This window comes from Fomitiporia mediterranea (assembly GCF_000271605.1).
Source record: "Fomitiporia mediterranea MF3/22 unplaced genomic scaffold FOMMEscaffold_10, whole genome shotgun sequence".
Lineage (NCBI taxonomy): Eukaryota > Fungi > Basidiomycota > Agaricomycetes > Hymenochaetales > Hymenochaetaceae > Fomitiporia > Fomitiporia mediterranea.
This window is the reverse complement of record NW_006760395.1, coordinates 157,259-175,800: the sequence shown is the minus strand read 5'-3', so window position 1 is coordinate 175,800 and position 18,542 is coordinate 157,259. Positions and strand designations below refer to the sequence as shown.

Genomic DNA, 18,542 nt, shown 5'->3' with positions numbered 1-18,542 from the left:
GAAGAGGAATTTTCTGCGACTCGAACAGACGGTCATGCTTTGGAAAGACGTACTCTTCGGAACATGTGCCTAGTCCACAGATCTTGGACTGGCATCGCACAAAGTGCACTTTGGCATAGGGCCATTGTAAGGGCACATGAGCTTCTTGTACTCAACATTCATATCAGCACGCCACATTGTATGCATATTCGCGAGCTTGCCCTCATTGCATCCGGGTTTTACTCGCGTCCATACTGGAGAGATTTTTCGGATATTCTCCGATACTCTCCCAACCTGTGTTCTCTTTATATTGACGTCGAGGTACAGAAACCGAAGGAGCCCGGATTCTTGGATGTTCTTCAGCAAATCCGCACACTCACAAAGCTAGAAAGGTTATGGTTTGTCGGAGATATGGACGGCTGCTATGAAGACATTACCGTCACAGTCTCAGCACTACAAAATCTGAAAAGTTTGGTCCTGGATACCGTGAGTAGCAACGGTGAAGGTGCAGAGGCGCTTCAAGGCTTAGACATGCCGAGGAGCCTTGAATCAATTGCAGTCATCGACTCTTTAGATTGGCCATGTTTCTCGTGCTTGATATGCCCTCGCGAAGGCACAGCCATCTCAAACCTATCTTTTGCATTAGAACAGCCCGAGGAATTGGAAGAGGATCCAGAGTCAGTAGAGCAGCTTTATCGATGCCTTCAGTCACTTGAATCACTCTCAATCACGACAAGCTCGACAGATAAGGAAGACGAACTTATGATTCATAATGAATGCATCCCATCCTTACTGTCGAAAACACATCATCTTCGATGTCTGGCGTTGACCGTAACTAGCATGCGAACGTCGCAGATGTGGCTTCCCAAGTCACTCACCTGCCTTCACATCCATTATGACAGCAGTCTAACCGGTTTCCTGTCGAAAGCTTCGGAACCCAGATGGCGTGAGGATGATAGGAACATTGCTTCCATTATCTCAGGGACGTGCCCAAGCAACGTTTCTAGTCTAGCTATGTCTAACGGGATGCAAGTGGTGGTCTTGTCCTTCATACACGATCGCCTTCGGGCAGACGATCATGATGTTCATACGAGGCTTCAAAACGATGCATTCCCGAATACACATAATGCATGTTCTCTGGCGGGCGTTTCCTTGGTCTTTAGGACATATGCATCAGCATATTTCGGCGTCCTAGCCGAAACCAACAAATTTATTGGTTAAATGGTAATAAATCGCGGCTCCGCGGCCGTCTCAGCTGCGGTTCCTGGCTGCACCGCATTATCTTTCCGCCAAAGGCCTCTGTTTCTTGGCTTGGCACACAGATTGCATTGAAAACAAATCCTGTACATGGGATTTGCCACGAAGAGACTGCGCGGGAGCCGTCGATCCTCAATGCAAATCCTCGGTGCCAAGACGAAGACAACTCGGTAGAGGCAATCCATGTTGCGCAGCCAAATACGCACCATTTTATTGGACAGCTATCTCAGTCACTGCGTTATGTTCGGCGTCCGACGCAGAAATCAATACTATAACATTTCAACAACTTTTTCTCTACTCCCGGATGTATTGTCACTTATCCGTATAAAAAGGGATCCAATGCAGCCCATGTAGACCATCAAGTAAACGTTCTTTTCCTCACCTCAATAGTTCAAACAAAAGCTCAACAGACATGGTCAACCTCGCTTCTCTCTCCGCTCTCGTCACTATCCTCTCCGCTACTGCCGCAGTCGCCCATCCGCATTCGCTCTCCAAGGCCGAGCTGGCTAGGCGCAATGAGTTTCAGATCATTGCTCGCCGTTCGCTTGCCGGATGCCAGTCCAAGCTGAGGGCACGTGGTGGTGTTGCAGAACGTGCAATCGCTCGTCGCAAGGCCTTTGCGGAGAAGGCACGTAAAGCGCGTGGTCTTGATACGGACCGATCGTTCGTCGGCAAGCGCGACTTGGACACGGTTCTCAATACATCCCACAAGTCCAATACCACTGGCCTTACTGCAGACTCTGATCCGTTCGATGGCAATAGCTCGTGTGTCCTCGGACCAGAAGTCACTCAGGGCCCTTATCGTTCGTCTTCTCTTCTCCATTACAATTCTATATGACCTAATTTAATCCTTGTCAGTTGTTGACGGAGAGCTCATCCGTTCAAATATCACGGAAGACCAGAGTGGTATTCCATTATATGCCGATATCGAACTCATTGATGTGGAGACCTGTGAACCGGTCTCTGGCCTGTATATGGATTTCTGGCATGGTAAGAATCTGTACCGAAGTCGCACTATCCATTGATTCTAAATGTTTAATTAGCCAACGCGACTGGTGTGTATTCCGGTGTCGTTGCAAACGGCAATGGCGTCGGTACAAATGATGCCACCAACATCGTAAGTTAACCGTTCTGTTCTAGTAGGGTTGCTACAATAGCTAAACACCATCCTAGAACACAACGTTCCTGCGAGGTATTCAACAGACATCCGATGAGGGTTATGCTCAATTCGTCACCATCTTCCCCGGCCACTACACATCTCGTGCAACGCATATCCACGTCATGGTCCACCAAACCGACGGTACTTTGAACGACAACAGCACCTACACAGGCGGCACGGTCTCGCACGTCGGCCAAGTCTTCTTCGATCAGGACCTTATCAGCCAGGTCGAAGCGACGTCTCCGTATAGTACGAATACGCAGGACCTGACGGAGAACACGGACGACTCGATCTTATCGGAAGAAGCGGATGTCATTGACCCGGTTATGGAGTATGTTCTCCTCGGCGACGATATTACGGACGGGATCCTTGCGTGGAGCTCGCTCGGAATCAACACGACTGCATCTTACGATGTCTCTCCTGCAGTATACTACACGGAAAATGGTGGTGTTGAGAATCCTGACAGCGGTGCGCCTGGCGGTGGTAGCGCTCCAAGCGGCAGTGGTGCACCTCCGAGTGCTTCTGCTTCTGCTTCTGCTTCTGCTTAAGCGATTACCTCGAGACGAGAACATGCGAAGGAAGGAGGTCAAGATATACCACAATAAGAAGGTTTGGATAATTAATTTGTAACTGCAGTTGTACTCCTAGTGTAAGTTGGTAGCGTAATTGATAATGTCACTGGCGAGCATTCTGAGTACCTAAAGATAAACTGAATGTAGTGGTTTAATTGCGAATTCTGGAGTCAAAAAAAAAACCAATTAGTGTTGTACCCTGATGCTGTTACAGCTGCTGGAGGCCCAGTGGAGCGGATAATATTCGTTACAGGCGGGCGTCAAGTGAAATTTAATCCTAGTGGCCACACAAATATCATGCAATAAGTTATCTCAAATTGAAAAGTCCATAACAACTAATAATTCAAGAATAAATAATAAAACTACTATGCCGTGCTCATCGAAGGAGTCTGTACTTAAAGCCGCTGTGCCTCTGTACGATTTCGGATACACCCTGTTCGCAAGTCGCTTCCAATAACCCTTCGTCGTAAACTACGTCCCGAAATCTATGATGAATGGGACTCTCCAAAAATGGAGCTCTCGATCTGGCACACCGTTCCTTTCTCGGGTAGTGTACCGTTTGCGAAATATGCACGCAAAATCTTGCTGGTGCATTTCGACTTTGCAGCTGGGGATGTATGCTTAGGGGAAATGAGTACAGAGGCTAACTACGAAAGTACGTAGTAACTTACTCCAGACGAGTTTTGCGTGAGCACTACAGAACCTTTAAAACTTTCTGACATCAGAAAAGCGCTGCAGAAACATCTATTAGCAGCGAGGAATATCGAAGAGAACAATGTGCACTTGCCTTGCCAGGGGCGTAACCGGGTCTAACGAACCAAAATGCCTATCAATGAAATTGACTATTCTTGATACATCTGAACTTACCAGCGAAGTTTCCGACAAATAATATGGGATGACTAGTATTTTGATTAAAAGATCCTGATGGTATTCATTTTCTCAATCTGCGATTCCTTTTGAGAGTGTAATCGACTCACCTTTAAAACGATCATCTCCTCGAATTGACCAGCCCCTGATATGACATTAATTATGCCGAAATAATGTAAGAAAATGGATATATGACTTACGGGCAGGTATCTTCAGCGGCTGCAATCCCAGCGAAAAAGGGTGTAACTGCTAATGTTTCACGATATGCCTCCCTCAGGTCATCAACAGTCCCAGGATCATCCGAGACTTTGTCACCACAAAAAATCGCCCGAAATGTCTCACTTCCGGACGCAGAAGTCCCGTTAGTCTGCGGTGGTGTATCTTCTTCCAGTAACTGCTGAGTTTGGTCTTGAAACGATCCCTGATAGATGGCACTTCCATTGCCTTGCTCAAGAGCAGCAAGTGCAGCCACCAGAGCCGCACCCTCATTGTACGGCGAGTAAAGAGCTTGAAAGATCTGCTTTTGGACTGTTGCAGAATCAACGAGACCGGAGTCGAATGCGGTTTGGTTGAAGACGGGAACGGGTGTCATTCTCAGTTTGTCCACAATGCGATTGACTCGAGCGAGGACGAGATTGGTACACTTTTCGTAAAGGGGACATAACTTTGGGCCCGCCTGCACACATGCGTCAAGAATACTAGTGAAACACTTGTCTGCGTCAAGAAGCCAGCTCGTGGCATTCCCTAAAGCAACTGAATCATTGCATTCCAGATACTCTTGCATAAACCTCAAATACCTTTGTAATAATCCCAAGAATTTACAACACCGTCCAGGGCAATACGTCCAACTTTATCCTGGTAACACGTCGATCAAAGCACAGCAAACGGTAACTTAAATGACTTACTGGGAACATCGCCGCGAATCTAAATCACCAGCAATAATGTCATTTACGGAAAAGGAAGCTCTGAATAGGGTGCTTACGTCGCTCCAAGAACAGTCCCATAGCTCAATTCTTATAAGATGGTGAAGATTACTAATAACGCAATAAGAACATACGAATATCCAATATATTGGAGCTTTTCCTGTCCAGCAGCCTTCATGATGCTGAGCATATCCCGTGCAACCGTCGGGGTTGTCACTGTCTGTGCCACCACTTTGGCACGCTCAAGCGCAAGCTTGTTAAGATTCGTAGTCTGTACATACACCCTGCCAATCGACGTCACGCTCGCATTCAGATCCTGAACTTGCTGAATGAGAAACGTTCCAGCTTCGACGGAATCCTCGAAGAAAGATATAGGCGGAGTCGTATAACCAACTCCTGAATGCGAAAATGTTAATTCGCCTCAACATGATGGGCTAAAGGAAAATTACCTCGAGGATCGAAGCCTATGACGTCAAACTGCGTACCGACAACGCCCTCACTAATATTATTCCAAATTTGAGGACCAAGTCGACACCAGATGCTCCAGGGCCGCCTAAGTCGAACATGTTAGCGGAAATGTCATAAATGTTTAAAATACAGACCAGGGTTGATTAGGACAGGTCCCTTGTAGCCTTTATCGTTGGGGGACAAGCTAGATGGCAGCTTAACCAATGCTACGGCTGCTTGCTTCCCGGAGGGATCAGAGTAGCGTAAGGGCACCTTCAAAAATCTCAGCGGCTAGCCTGTCTGTGTTATCATGTCAGTAAGCTCACCGAGAGCCTGCTACAGTAGTAGTTATCGTAGCAGCTCGTCCATTTCAAAGACGTTGAGGGTGTAAGCTACCACCAACTTTAGTCAGGTTCATTCCAGAAAATGAGTCCAACATACTGTGGTCCAGTTGAATGTTGTATCATCACGGCGGTGAATAACCCGAGCAGAGACGATGGAGGTCATAGTGAAGGATGAAATGAGGCAGAGCGTGATTACCCTGCCTGCAGCGGAGAAAGCTGATAGTGAGTATTGATTCCCGTGCATTCCGCTAGATTATACAGATGATAGACTGAAAGATGAGGTACCCAGGCGCAAATACAGAATTTATATGTTTTCGGAAGCCGTAACCCGAGACCTTTGGAGTCCAGAGGCAGCAGGGAGCCATGTCTCACCCTCCAGAGAGTCGCATCCGACGCAGTGTTCACACTCCGAATCGTCAGATTAGACCATTAAATATATAGCTTTGCATCCACCTCAAAAGAAGCACAGCGAATGGAGGCTGCCCACAGTTGATGTTGCTAAGAGTTCGCGTCGAACAATATTTGAATCGTTAAAGGAGCGTGTGTAAACTGGAGCGTGTTCATTTCAAAAAGCGATGTACATTTGTCGGGTAATTTGCTGGACCTGTTCTATATTAAGACATAGGCATTTGGGAGTGAAGAAGTGCCATAGATCCGTAGCCTGTGCAGTGTGCACTGGGCAGGTTTGTCTCGTATTGCCTAACCGTCAATCATTTACCGATTTTCTTGCTTATGTAAGTGCTTCGTTGTAGCATGACAGCATGTATTCAATTTCTATACCCTCATGCAATCGTATGATACTCAAACTCAAATTCCATACTATTCACCGGTTGCTTCGGAGCAGCACAGCAGGAGCGTGAGGGTGGAATGAACGAACAAATAAAAACTAGAGGTGGCAATATTAATGTCTTGAAACCTTTTCAGTTTGAGAATTCTGTACCTTTGTGATGTTATCGAGGAATACCATTGAGAATAATTATGAAGTATACATGTAGCCAAGGCAGGAGTCCCGCAAAGATGACCAGGTCAGCGCAGCAAGTATTTATTTTTGTGCATTTACTATACCATACATGTATATTCGCAAGTCACCAAACTGCCTTTCGCACGAAGGCATCTACATTCGGGGGCCGGTGACGACGTACCCACGAACCTACCACTTAGGCGAACGGGTTTGAGAAATTGATTGAGAGTGGGAGAGAACATCAGAGGAATGGACGCGTGCTCCGAGTTCCACGTATTCACTTTGCGCTAACCGTGGGATCGGCGGTGTGCTACCACGGAACCGCGCTTATAAGTAGATATTCGTTTGGACACGTCTGCACCGCAGCTCTCCGCACACTTCCTTCTCCTACCTTTCTCCCTCCTTCCGTCTGGTGCTCATCGTATAGGACGTTGACGCCTTTTACGCGTCGTGAGAAGCTAGAATGTTGCCGCAACTCCTCCTCCTGTCTCTGGCGGTCGCGCCGAATCTTGTTACCGGGGCCCTCTTCCCTAAGAATTCGCAGGTGAAGATGATCGGGCACAAAGAATTCAAGGCTGCCATGAAGGAGAACGTATGCATGCCTCTCTAAAGACGCAATCTCTGTATTTATGACTGAAAGAAATTATTTGCTTTCGTTTAGATGACTTCTGTCGTCGCGTTCATCGCACCGTGGTGTGGTGTGAGTTTTCCACTCTCTCACGAAGCAGTTCGTGCATTGTCGGAAAATCATCTAACTAGTAAAACATAGCATTGTCAAAAAATGGCTCCAGAATATAGCAAAGCTGCTCTTGGCCTCCATCCGCTCATACCTATGTATGCAGTAGACTGTGACGATGCAACCAACAAACGGTTATGTGCTGACCAAGGCGTGAAGGGATTCCCAACTGTGAAGGTCAGAATACTCGATTCTCGCCCTGCCAACCCTTGGATTCATTTGTGCTTAACATTCTTGTTCCGTTGTCCAGCTCTATCCTCGAGGAAAGCAAATGAAGCCAATTGAATTTGATGGACCTCAGCGATCTGCTAGTGAATTCTATTACTTTGCCCAACGTGGTATCCCAAACAAAATCAAGAAGGTTCACTATATTGAGGACTTGGAGGGCCAAATTAACGACAAAAAGGTACTTGATCCCTTTAGAACAATCAACCAACTCTAATAACTTTTTTTCATGATGATAGATTATGAAAAGGCACCGTGCTTTGCTCATGAAAAAGACGAACAAGATGCCACTCTTATGGTCAACGCTCGCAAACAAGTATGGCGATGACATGGAGTTTTTCTCACATCGGGACCGACGTGGGAAGAGCTCGGTTAAACTTGGCTTCGAAAAGGGCGAGGACGGCGATTCTAAAGTTCTCATTTGGCCGGCGGGAGAGACGAAACCCAGGCAATTCATGGGTTTGTATACTCTTTACAATTCTTGAAAGTTCACAGAGCTTATCTATCGATCCTTCAGGCATCTTGAAGCACGATTCGCTTTCACGGTTCTTCGACTCTCTTCTCGACGGTAGCGCCAACTTCGATGAATTGAATGCAGCGGCAGCAGCAGAGGAGTTCATTCCTGACCCAGAACAGCTCGAAATTGAGCGCCAACAAGAGGCAGAGATGCTCAAACTTGCTCATGGAGGGTTTGCAGACATGATCGACTTTGAGAAGGCCGTAAAAGAGGGCAGTGCGAAGGACTTCCATGGAAAGAATGGATACCCTGGCATGATGGGTGGTGCACCATCTGCTGGCAAGAAAGCGGAAGGCCAAAAGGAGGATGCAAAGAGCCAGGAAACTTCGTCGTCTTCATCTAAGTCGAAGAAGGTCAGAATGCCGATGACGGATGAAGCGGGTCAGGTAGTGATGGACGCTAACGTCGGGCCAGCAGCCGGTTCCGCAACCGCGACAGCCACCGAAGCTGTATCTGAAGCAGCAACTGAAACACCAGCAGAGACCCCCGAGGCCGCATCGGAGCCCGAACCTGAAGTGGAGGCTGAACCTGAGCCTGAAGCCGAGACCGTCGCGGCTGAGAAGGTTGATGCAGAAGAGAGGAGCGCACCTGCACCAGAGCCTCCCGTTGAGCCATCTGCTGAAACAGCTGAAGAGCACGAAGAACATGTCAAAGACGAGCTTTAGGAATTCGCTTTTGCTTTTGTTGTATTTTAATTTCGTCAATTGCTGTGAATCTCTTTGCATCTAAAATATACTTATTTTGCAAATCTTGTCGGTGTCAATCTCATGCATGACATGCAAAGTGCAAAACGTTTCTGGGTGCTGGGTTGTGTGTAGTGAGCTATGATGGAGGTTGAAGCCGGCGGCATATAGTCTCGAAGCATGAATCGGTATTTACATGGACACCAGGACTGGGTTGCTAATCCTCTGTACGATGAATCTACGAGAAGTTAATTCGAGCCACGGAAGTGGGCAAAAGATCTACACACCTCTGCAGCTATAGCAGCCCATTCTCGAAGAGCTCTGATGTACTCGTCCCGGCCCTCGTCGACGGCAATATCAGCGTTCCAAACCAACAAAGATCGGAACGTTTGAGTCGCCTTTAATGTTCTGACTTCACCTTCATGCGAGTCGTTGTGCAAAATCAAAGACTGATGTACTGCATCGTCGGCGTCCATCTCTTGCGAGCGTCGATCTTTGGGTTCCATAGCACCGTCGTCGTCATCAATATCGATGGGCTTCGTCCGTCTGGACCCGCGAGCAGCTGTTTTCCGTCTGAACTTAGCGCTTCCGTTCACTCTCCCGTTTTCCTTTCTATCATTGCCTATAGGGCTCATTTCCAGAGTTGACGTCCCTGGTGCAGCAGAAATCATAACAAGACCCGTATACCCCTCCGGTAAGGAAACCTCGGTGCCCACAACGCGACGTCCTCGAAATGCTGCGATGAGCCGTTTTCTAATCTTTGTTTTCAAAAACGTGGGCAAAGAGTCGCTCTGGTTCTGCACCGCATCTTTAACCGCGACAATACTAGGACAACCGTCTGATGGAGCAGACGGCGATTCCTCGTCAAGTTCTCCAACACGAAAAAATGTGGTTATAGGAGCAGGGCCCGAATATCCTATGTGAAATGGCATGAGCTGGGGGCTCGATGCGCATGGTGCGATAGATGCCTCTGATGACATTATTTGAATCTTCGAGGGTGCCATTGTGGAGAGGAGCACCTTGTTAGGATTGTTGGATTGAGTGTAGAAAAGCACGAGACACGAGAAACGCGCTTCAGTTGGGTGGACCCATTGTCACTATCACGTGGAGTTACCCTGTCGTGTCCCTGTCACTTATACATAGAGTTCTTCCCGCAGCTGACTTGTCGACACGGTTTGTCAGTACTTACTTATCGTACGCCCCAAGTAACACATGCAGGCTTGTCGCGATAATGAATGCTAGCTTGTCTCCAGGGCAGATGCGAACTTACGAAGCCTTTCGTTTTGTGTGCACACGTGGTTTTAGTTGGTCGTCGCTTGCAGGATTACCAAATCAATTTGATGATTTTGACCCATGGCTGTCAGCATCAGCTCGATTTGGTGAATATATGTCTCAGGTGCGAAAGTATTCTCCCTCAAAAGATTTCTCCTGCTGAGTTGGGTTTTGATTCTCATTTATTGCAGTCTTCTCACAGCTCAAAGTCGAGACAGCTCTCACGTTACCGAAAAAGATCATACTTACTTTGACCGCATGATAGATGCATCTTTCCTTCAATGTTTCCTTCGACGCGAATAGCTTGTCTCCAGGGCTCGGGATTCTAACGGCTGTGTGATGTCTGATCACCAAGACGTCTCCTGGAACTCATGCTTCGCCAACCCCGGTGATGCACAGCTACTGTTGCAATCCAAGAACACCCGCGCCGCAGTGGGATCAGTCAACCTTCAACTTGAATCTCTTGTTCAGACTGGCCTAGCCATCTCGGGTTCTCTAAAATAGGTTTGCTGATATTCGCTAGGGTCAGCGCTCTGTGCCCCCTGAGGCGCCGCTTCGTCGCCCCCTCATACATCTTCCTGTTCTCCGTCAGTGGTCCGAGACCGCGCTTTTTTGCCTTTCGTTTGTATAAATTCTACGCTCCTTTACTCGACTAATCTGACATGGCCGGTCTCTCGTTTTCAATTCTCGTCGCTGCATTTGCAGCTTTCTCTCTGGCTCATTCAACGCCCTTATTTCCTTCTGGAACTGGGCCTGACTTCAACCGACTTGCGAGACGCCAGTCGATCACTACGCTTTTGATGGACCAAATCTCTACGTTCAAGCCGTTCTCATTCTTCGCCAGTGCGGCATATTGTAACCCGAGCGTAACGAGGAACTGGAGCTGTGGAGGTATGAACAGGAATATCTCCCCACGAACTGCCTTGCCTCAACTAAGACCTAGCAAACTGCGACGCAAATCCCGGATTTGAGCCTACCGCATCAGGAGGTGATGGAGTTGTCGATCAGTTCTGTCAGTGCATTGTCTGCTCGTTCAGCGGAATCAGATTTCTAACGTTGATATAATTGCCCTTGACTAATCCAGGGTACGTAGGATTCGATCCCGCTCTCAACTCCCTTGTCGTCGCGCATCAGGGTACTGATAAAGACAAGATGTACGTATGTTAATCTGATGGAACTATATAGGTGCTGATGCTAAAAATTAAATCTCCCGATACCTTGTTTGTTCTTAACTTGATAGTATCCCACTTGTGACCGATGCCGACATCGTAAAGGTTAATCTTGATCCAAATCTTTTTCCGGGTATAGACGATTCGATCCAGGTCCACGATGGATTTGCAGACTCCCATGCCCGGTCCGCATGTTTTTCTACATCATTATATGGAATTATAATCTAATGTTACTTCTCAGAGTGGCACCGGATGTGCTATCTGCTGTGCAGACCACTCTTTCTGCTCACCCCGATGCAAGTGTGACGATGGTTGGGCACTCGCTCGGTGCAGCGCAAGCACTACTCGATTCAGTCTTCTTGCCACTGCACCTACCTTCCGGCACAAAGTACAAGTACGTTGGTTACGGTCTACCACGCGTCGGGAACCAAGCCTTCGCAGACTATGTCGATTCTCATGTCACCGACCTCACGCATGTGACAAATAAAGAAGACCCTATTCCGATCGTTCCTGGTAGGTTCTTGGAGTTTCATCACCCTTCGGGTGAGGTACGCATCCAGGACTCAAACCAGTGGAAAGCGTGTCCTGGTGAGCACTACCCGTTCCTTTTTAATAACCGATTAGCTTGATTAGCTTGATGTTGACAACTATTAAAGGCCAGGATAACGATTCTAACGAGTGCAGTACTGGGGCCGTATCTGACTTCTTCTCTGCGGTCGCTGAAGGGCACCTCTCGAACCATGATGGTCCTTACGATGTAGTTACGATGGGTTGCTGAACATTGATCATCACTGACTCCGTAGGCTCATTCTGATATAATCGGGGATTTTATTCTTTTTCTTATTTATAGACCTTAGATCTTATTTGGGACTTTTCTGTACCGTGCATAATTGCCTTTATTTAAGTGTCAGCTCTGGGATTTTCGCCATGCGGCGTAGATAGGTTGTTATACACCAAAGTTCTCAGTTTTCTGCCAGACTAGTGCGTGAAGACGAAATTGGTCCTACAGCATAAGTCGGCAGACTGCTAATCGCGGTAGAGGCCTGAATACGCGAGCAAGACAACAACATTTGGCAAAGTACTGTATTATGGAGTGTCAATCCGTTATCCTTTCATGGTATATTTTATTCAAAGTGACCATGATGTTCCAGCATGTACTAATGAACCAGTTTTTATTCTTTAGGTCTTGCTATGCAGGCTCATCTACGATAGTTACAGGCAGGTACAATCAATGAGGAATTTTTGAGGTAGTAGGAAGGCATACACTTGATCCCGGCTTCTGGCGAAAGATCTCGTTGAGGGTCTTTAGCAGTATCATCCTGGTACTGTAGGCGCTGGCTTGCCTTACAACTATTGTCATGGATGAAATCCGATGGAACGGATTATTGACTCGTAAATCGCCTATTCAAGCAGACATCCAGAAGTGGAGTAAGTACTAGTGTTGACAGTGAGTGTACAATGAACATCTCGTTTCGCCCTTGTACGTTTGAAAAGAGATGTCCGAGTCATACATACGTTCTCAGGGTATTTTTTATTATTCAGACGTAGACGCAATTACAATCGTTTTTTATCGTAATATTTCTGGTCAATTTCAACTGTATATAACAGTGGGTTCAATAGCCATGTATATTCTGCCATGGGTAGATCAAAATTATATAATCTCGACATGACCCTGCAAGTCCATACTTTCCTAAACCAGCATCTCTCATTCAACAACTTGACTATTATTCCTAGAGCGTGTTGCCTCTTCCCTCTTCTTAGCACTCTCGGATCTTGGCCCGGGATTGGGCGTACTACTGCTGGCAACACGGTGATGAATCTGTCCTGTCTGGCCTTTCTTTGGGCTTGGTCTCCTTATGGTTGTATTTTCTTTTGCTTCACTCTGAGCTCTGCTCGACGTGCGAGCGGCAGGAGCTGTCTTGTCTTGTCTTGCACTCGCACCACTTTCAGTCCTATTTGCTCTTGCTTCACTCAGAACCCTAGTCGGTGTGCGAGCGGTAGGACCTGTCTGGTCTTTTCCTGTACTAAGACCACTTTTAGTTCTATGTTCTTTTGCTTCACTCAGAACCCTGCTCGTTGTGCGATCGGTAGGAGTTGTCTGATCTTTTCCAACACCAGAGCCATTTGCAGTAGCATGAGCCTCTGATTTACTCGGAACTCTGCTTTGAGTACGACTCGTGGAAGTCTGAGAAGGAGCGTGGTGTCCGACGGCAACATCCTTTGGTTGGCCCTCCCGTTGATGATCAGTTCTATTTGAAGTTGACCCATGTGATTGCTGTCGAGATCCAGGTTGGCTGCTTTGACTCCGCAATTTTTCACGTATCTCTGGATCCGCAACCACCTTTGCGAGTCTTTTGAACTCCTTTTTCGCATCATAGTCCCAACCGATGCCCTCTTTTTCACCTTTAATATTCAGCCACTAGACGATGTCTAGTGTTAGTAATGCGAACTATCATACGAGTGGGATTGAGAAGTTACAGGGTGGTCAAGCGCCTTTTTCGCAGACATTCTTTTGATTGGATCCGGCTCTAGGCATTTTCGCATGAAATCGATTGCTGCTGAAATGATGTACATCCTTACTACCTGTTATGGACTAATAGGACTTACCTTCAGGAGTCATTTCCTTTACCCATGATGGTCCTTCCGGATCTTTACTCAGGAGTACGTCAATCAAACCTTTGGAGCCATTGTTTGATTTCTTATGGCTTTCTACTATTTCGCGTGCAGCTTCCTGAGGAGCATATGTATCTGGATCTTCTCCAAGCTCTATTGCAACGTGATTATAAAGGAAGTTTTCGGACGGGAAAATATACATATTTGCTCTTGGAAAAGGTAAGGATAAACATCAGATGAAATAGAACCGATAGAACCTACCCCAAGGACCACATGTCCACTGCCTCTGTATACGGTTTATCGGCATGCAGCAACATTTCCGGCGCAGCATAATTTGGCGATCCATATTCACCCTCTGCTCCGCCATTTTTCATTTTTACTAAACTTTTAGAGGGAAGTCAATGGCAACTGCAAGATAAAGGTGATACTTGACATACAATGCTAAGTCACCGAGAACAACGACTTCTTTTGGCGGATTGCCCCTAAGACATAAGAAAAAGTTTTCTAATCTAAAGAGGATGATCAGCTGCACTGCATGGCTTGCATTGGATTAATTATTCCACTTACTTGATGTCTCGATGTATAAATCCTTTATGGTGCAGAAATGCAATTGCTTTAGATACCTGCCTATATGAAAAGTCTGGTCATCTACTCATCCCCGTTTGTCTGACAAGGCTCAACCATACCTGAAATGTTGAGGCATAAGACTACCAAAGAGATGACTGCGATGTGCAGGGTCATTCCGGCAGTCATAATAGTCATAGAGATCCCCCAGCTGAGCGTATTCTGTTACAAGAACCCAATATTCATTATTCTCAGACACACCATAGCAGGTCAACTGCAAACAAAGTATTATTCTTATTCGTAGCAGGAAATAAAAATTTTGAGGCGCACGATATGCCTATGCTCGCGGCTCATTTCCATCAAGTTCTTAGCTTCCTGCAGCACTTTCACTTTCATGTCGTCTTTTTGATCTTGATCCATCATTTCTCCATCTATACTCCTGTTTTTCCAGACCACCTTAGCTGCAAACTCTGTGTTGATCTCGCTCTTGTGACCTTGGGACTCCTCTACTTCGTTTCTGAGTTTATCGTACCCCACTCTCTAGCGACGTTGAAGTTGAAGTTGAGTTTTTAGTGTCGTGGTGATCGCAAGGCATGACTGTACATGAGCTTGGATAAACTGGAGAGAGTGATATACTCATCGTACATATACGGCACCGAAAGCACCAGATTGCACTGGTTCACCAACTATGGCGTGAGGCCTTCTAGGTACCAATGTTGTCAGGCTAAGGTTGGGTTGTGTCCATGCGCCATAGACCTTCGACACGAGACCAGATTGCAATTCAAGGACGTTCAAATTAGGTAGCCGCTTCAGAATGGGAGGCCAGTCGGTCATTTTGGCACGAGGATGGCCGGGTGCCCGCCTTCGTAGACAGTGAAGTTGGGTTCGGTCACAATGCGTCTGACTTCTGTATTTTTATATGTATGACACGGTTGCTTGTTGTAAGGATTTGGTTTACTGGTTCGTATTTTATTATCACTACATTGCTGATTGTGTCAGATCATTGCACAGTAGGACCCACAAGCACATATATTCTCATTGTAGTTAGTTACACTTCCTCCTCATGTATCTACACGTGTACTACCCTATAAAAGACAGTATTGATTGCTGGGTAAAGGGGATTCTTTTCCCCTGACCCCTTGCTCGAGTACTAGGTTATCCCAGTCAGTAGTTGAGTAAACTAAGGGTGATTAGAATTCTCTTGTGAGGAACAGTGAGTTTCCTTACATATTTTTGACTGTACCCACCTAGCACCAAAACCTCTTGCTAGACACTGAGGAACTGAAGGGTCTGATTAACCCTAGGTCTCCCTTGTTGTCTAGTACCCATCAGAAAGTTTTTGTGAGTAAAGTTATGATTTTCGAGTAGAAACAGAGACTACTTACTGGATTAGCCTCTAGTAGGTTCACAATGCTTCAGAATACTGTGAAACACTTCTAGAACACATTAACACATATTAATATAGACTAGTGCTGGATATGCTAGAGGTTTACATTGATTGGATGGGTCAAGGACCAGGCATCTGTGACAGCAAAAAGGAACAAATAGGTGTGTATCAAGTTTACAGACAATGAACAACAAGATTATCCATTAGTTATTGATTATGAAATTGATTGAGTAAATCCTCAAGCTTAATTGCCTGTACTTAGTAAGTTGAATCCTCAAACCTGACCTTTTGTACTTGATTGGACAAATCCTTGAATCCAATTGTCTGAGCATTTCTACTCTCTGTACTGCTATTTGTTATTTCTTTAAGCCTAGTAGTGTTAATACTTGCTAGTGTCTGCTCTACAGTGTGTGTTTGTCTAACTATATGTGCTAGTACAGTTACATACCTTAATTCTACATTATTAGTATGTAGTAGTTTATTAGGGTGCCTCTAGCCTTGTGTAGACAAGGACTTATTACCTGGAATAAGTTCATCTGGTTGCCTCCAACCTATGAGAGACAAGGACTTACTTCCTAGCATGTTAGTATTAATGTCTGGACTTGGGTACTCTCTGGGAATCGTTTGTCAAGACTCAGCAGCCACATTGGACTACCAAGTTTGAGGATTCACTTGATAGAGGACAGGCAATTTGGTTCAAGGATTCACTAAGTCAATATAAAGAGCTAACAGTAAGCATTAAGGAATTTGCAAGCTAGTATAAGAGTTACAGAGTGTATATAGTTAGTATCAGTGAGAGTGTGAATAAGTATCTAGTGAGTGTACTTACTTTAGAATGGAAACACATTAACAACAGTAATGTAGAGGGTAGTAAGACACTTAAGACCCTTTTAGACAGTAAAGAAAGTAGTCAGGACTCAGAACACAAGAGTAACAAAGGTTAGAAGAGTCAGACATTGAAACTACAGAGATTTGATAAGGAACAAGACTTTCAGAAGGTAAGTAAGACCTTTAGACACATTACAAGAGCTAGAGCAATTAAGATAGACATAGAACATGTCAGCCTATTCTACAGTTCAATAGACATTAATGATTTGAATAAGAGAACATACAAGTACAATAGAATGTATTAGGAAGAGGAGAAAGCAACTCCTTCATCAAACAAGAGTAGACTTAATAGTATAGTAACAGAAAAGTGTGAAACACTTCAGGTAGGCTATAGAACAAAAGCCAGACATGCTACAGTACCTACAGACAATAGAGATCATAACTATCAATCTAAGAGTGTAGAAGAAACACTCAAGAGTCTAGACAAACAATTGCATTCACAGAAAGCAAAAGGAAAGTGTAAAGTAAAAGGAAAACACAAAGTACAAGGAACAGAACAAAAACTGGAACTGTTAAGCATTTAATACAATTGTAAAATTGATTCAGACTATTCAAGCAAAACAGACATTGTATTGACAGAACAGTACTTTGAGGATAGCAAAAGTGAATACAAATTGGAACTATAAGGATTAGTACTTGATCTAGAGAGTGAAAATCAAGTATACACCTACAAAATTGAGTGTTTAACCTCATACATAGTAGATATTGACTACACATTACACAGGAGCAATGTACAGGACTACTATAATGGATACAACACCCTAGCCAGGTCTAGGAATAAAAGAGAAAGTAAAATACCTGAATATATATGGTCTTAAATAGAAACATTAAGTTTTTCAGGACATTAGAGTATCCCTCACAAAAATAAAAGGAACAAACAATCCTATAGCAATACTTTACAATTGAAAGCAGTCCTAGGCAAGGCATACACTAGTAGTATTAGTGAGAACAATATTGATTCAGAGTGTAACAAACTACACAGTTCAAAGCTACATATTGAGTGTAGCAAGTATAAGAATAGCTCAAACAGTAGTTCAAGGACAAACAATGGACACAAGCATAGCAAAGTATTGAATAATGTTTAGAAAGGTATATTTGTATCAGTAAGACCTTCAGAGAGCCTAACAAAGAATAGCTATGTATACAGAGTGATACAGAGTTCTAGAATACAGAGAAAGGGAAATTTTGACTTAGGATCAGACCCAAATAGTGATAATTCAGATTCCTCTTCATATAATAATAATAATCAAAGTAATGCTTTATTTGAACTATCAGACATTGATTCGAGTGATACTGAAGCTACTAAGAAGTGTAAGAAACACTTGAGAAAGAAACAGAACAAAGAACTCCTCAAATTGAAGATACAGATGTGTAGTACAGAACTAATAGCTCCTACAGTATACTCAGGTGAACTAGACTTGTAGAAGTACACAAAGTTTGTTATTAAAGTCAATTAGTATATAAAACAATCAGGACTTTATCATTTCCCTAAGAGCCAAGTAGGGATAATGCTAGGTTTTATTAAGGGAAAAGTAATGAATTTCTATTTACAAAAGATTACAAACTATGAGTATAGATAAACACTTGCTCAGTTCTTTAAAGGACTTATGGACTTTTGTTTCCCTTCCAACTTTGCTGAAATACTGTGGAAAGAGTTCAATACTTTAAAACAAGGTAATAGGAACATTCAGGATTATTTGTATGACCTAGAGATAAAAGCAACAAGTTTAGGAGACATTTCTCAGTAAGATTTGACTAGACAGACATAGTATGGATTGAATTCCAAGTATCAGAGGCAATTACAATTAGATTGCTTAAATCCAGACACTGTAAATTATTCAATCTTCAAGGATAGGCTTGAAAGTATTGAGAAAGTAAATGAATCCATAGGAATCAAATAGTATATAGATTCTAGACATTAATTCTATCTGTAAGGACATAGTAATGATTCTCAGAGTGATTATTTGCATATAGACAGT

At 44.7% G+C, this 18,542-nt stretch overlaps 6 protein-coding genes across 6 annotated transcripts; 3 read left to right on the top strand and 3 right to left on the bottom strand.

The window, feature by feature from the left end:
- Nucleotides 1-774: 774 nt before the first annotated feature.
- FOMMEDRAFT_22424 (aromatic compound dioxygenase) lies at nucleotides 775-3,077 on the top strand. The gene is made up of 4 exons (XM_007269676.1): nucleotides 775-2,039; nucleotides 2,095-2,226; nucleotides 2,280-2,353; nucleotides 2,410-3,077. The coding sequence occupies exons 1-4, from the start codon at nucleotides 1,649-1,651 to the stop codon at nucleotides 2,941-2,943; spliced, it is 1,131 nt and encodes a 376-aa protein (XP_007269738.1). The 5' UTR covers nucleotides 775-1,648; the 3' UTR covers nucleotides 2,944-3,077.
- Nucleotides 3,078-3,452: 375 nt separating this feature from the next.
- Nucleotides 3,453-5,711, bottom strand: FOMMEDRAFT_159513 (alpha/beta-hydrolase; the record flags this gene model as incomplete). Its single annotated transcript, XM_007269701.1, has 14 exons — nucleotides 3,453-3,587; nucleotides 3,639-3,699; nucleotides 3,751-3,776; nucleotides 3,835-3,866; nucleotides 3,945-3,979; nucleotides 4,035-4,578; nucleotides 4,632-4,689; nucleotides 4,740-4,758; nucleotides 4,817-4,840; nucleotides 4,892-5,153; nucleotides 5,207-5,310; nucleotides 5,356-5,477; nucleotides 5,531-5,596; nucleotides 5,646-5,711. 14 exons carry the CDS (start codon nucleotides 5,709-5,711, stop codon nucleotides 3,453-3,455), a joined length of 1,554 nt encoding a protein of 517 aa, XP_007269763.1.
- Nucleotides 5,712-6,914: 1,203 nt separating this feature from the next.
- On the top strand, nucleotides 6,915-8,712 carry FOMMEDRAFT_112230 (uncharacterized protein). Its single transcript, XM_007269700.1, has 6 exons — nucleotides 6,915-7,101; nucleotides 7,171-7,209; nucleotides 7,279-7,422; nucleotides 7,496-7,651; nucleotides 7,710-7,929; nucleotides 7,988-8,712. Exons 1-6 carry the CDS (start codon nucleotides 6,973-6,975, stop codon nucleotides 8,650-8,652), a joined length of 1,353 nt encoding a protein of 450 aa, XP_007269762.1. The 5' UTR covers nucleotides 6,915-6,972; the 3' UTR covers nucleotides 8,653-8,712.
- A 94-nt stretch (nucleotides 8,713-8,806) lies between these two features.
- Nucleotides 8,807-9,673, bottom strand: FOMMEDRAFT_142460 (uncharacterized protein). Its single transcript, XM_007269699.1, has 2 exons — nucleotides 8,958-9,673; nucleotides 8,807-8,908 (listed from the first exon to the last, which is right to left on the bottom strand). The coding sequence occupies exons 1-2, from the start codon at nucleotides 9,648-9,650 to the stop codon at nucleotides 8,888-8,890; spliced, it is 714 nt and encodes a 237-aa protein (XP_007269761.1). The 5' UTR covers nucleotides 9,651-9,673; the 3' UTR covers nucleotides 8,807-8,887.
- A 931-nt stretch (nucleotides 9,674-10,604) lies between these two features.
- FOMMEDRAFT_92266 (lipase) lies at nucleotides 10,605-11,889 on the top strand (the record flags this gene model as incomplete). Its single annotated transcript, XM_007269693.1, has 6 exons — nucleotides 10,605-10,833; nucleotides 10,886-10,954; nucleotides 11,027-11,096; nucleotides 11,183-11,296; nucleotides 11,353-11,699; nucleotides 11,768-11,889. The coding sequence occupies 6 exons, from the start codon at nucleotides 10,605-10,607 to the stop codon at nucleotides 11,887-11,889; spliced, it is 951 nt and encodes a 316-aa protein (XP_007269755.1).
- A 927-nt stretch (nucleotides 11,890-12,816) lies between these two features.
- FOMMEDRAFT_159509 (kinase-like protein) lies at nucleotides 12,817-15,122 on the bottom strand (the record flags this gene model as incomplete). The annotated part of the gene is made up of 9 exons (XM_007269698.1): nucleotides 12,817-13,514; nucleotides 13,562-13,666; nucleotides 13,719-13,933; nucleotides 13,986-14,108; nucleotides 14,162-14,233; nucleotides 14,292-14,351; nucleotides 14,411-14,562; nucleotides 14,619-14,828; nucleotides 14,934-15,122. 9 exons carry the CDS (start codon nucleotides 15,120-15,122, stop codon nucleotides 12,817-12,819), a joined length of 1,824 nt encoding a protein of 607 aa, XP_007269760.1.
- Nucleotides 15,123-18,542: the final 3,420 nt, after the last annotated feature.

Coding starts and splice junctions, on each gene's coding strand:
- FOMMEDRAFT_22424 (XM_007269676.1), top strand. CDS start 1,649: ATGGTCAACCTCGCTTCTCTCTCCGCTCTCGTCACTATCCTCTCCGCT. Junction 2,040..2,094: donor AGTCACTCAGGGCCCTTATC/GTTCGTCTTCTC, acceptor AATCCTTGTCAG/TTGTTGACGGAGAGCTCATC. Junction 2,354..2,409: donor CAAATGATGCCACCAACATC/GTAAGTTAACCG, acceptor ACACCATCCTAG/AACACAACGTTCCTGCGAGG.
- FOMMEDRAFT_112230 (XM_007269700.1), top strand. CDS start 6,973: ATGTTGCCGCAACTCCTCCTCCTGTCTCTGGCGGTCGCGCCGAATCTT. Junction 7,210..7,278: donor TCATCGCACCGTGGTGTGGT/GTGAGTTTTCCA, acceptor AGTAAAACATAG/CATTGTCAAAAAATGGCTCC. Junction 7,423..7,495: donor AGGGATTCCCAACTGTGAAG/GTCAGAATACTC, acceptor TCCGTTGTCCAG/CTCTATCCTCGAGGAAAGCA.
- FOMMEDRAFT_142460 (XM_007269699.1), bottom strand. CDS start 9,650: ATGTCATCAGAGGCATCTATCGCACCATGCGCATCGAGCCCCCAGCTC. Junction 8,909..8,957: donor GGGCTGCTATAGCTGCAGAG/GTGTGTAGATCT, acceptor AACTTCTCGTAG/ATTCATCGTACAGAGGATTA.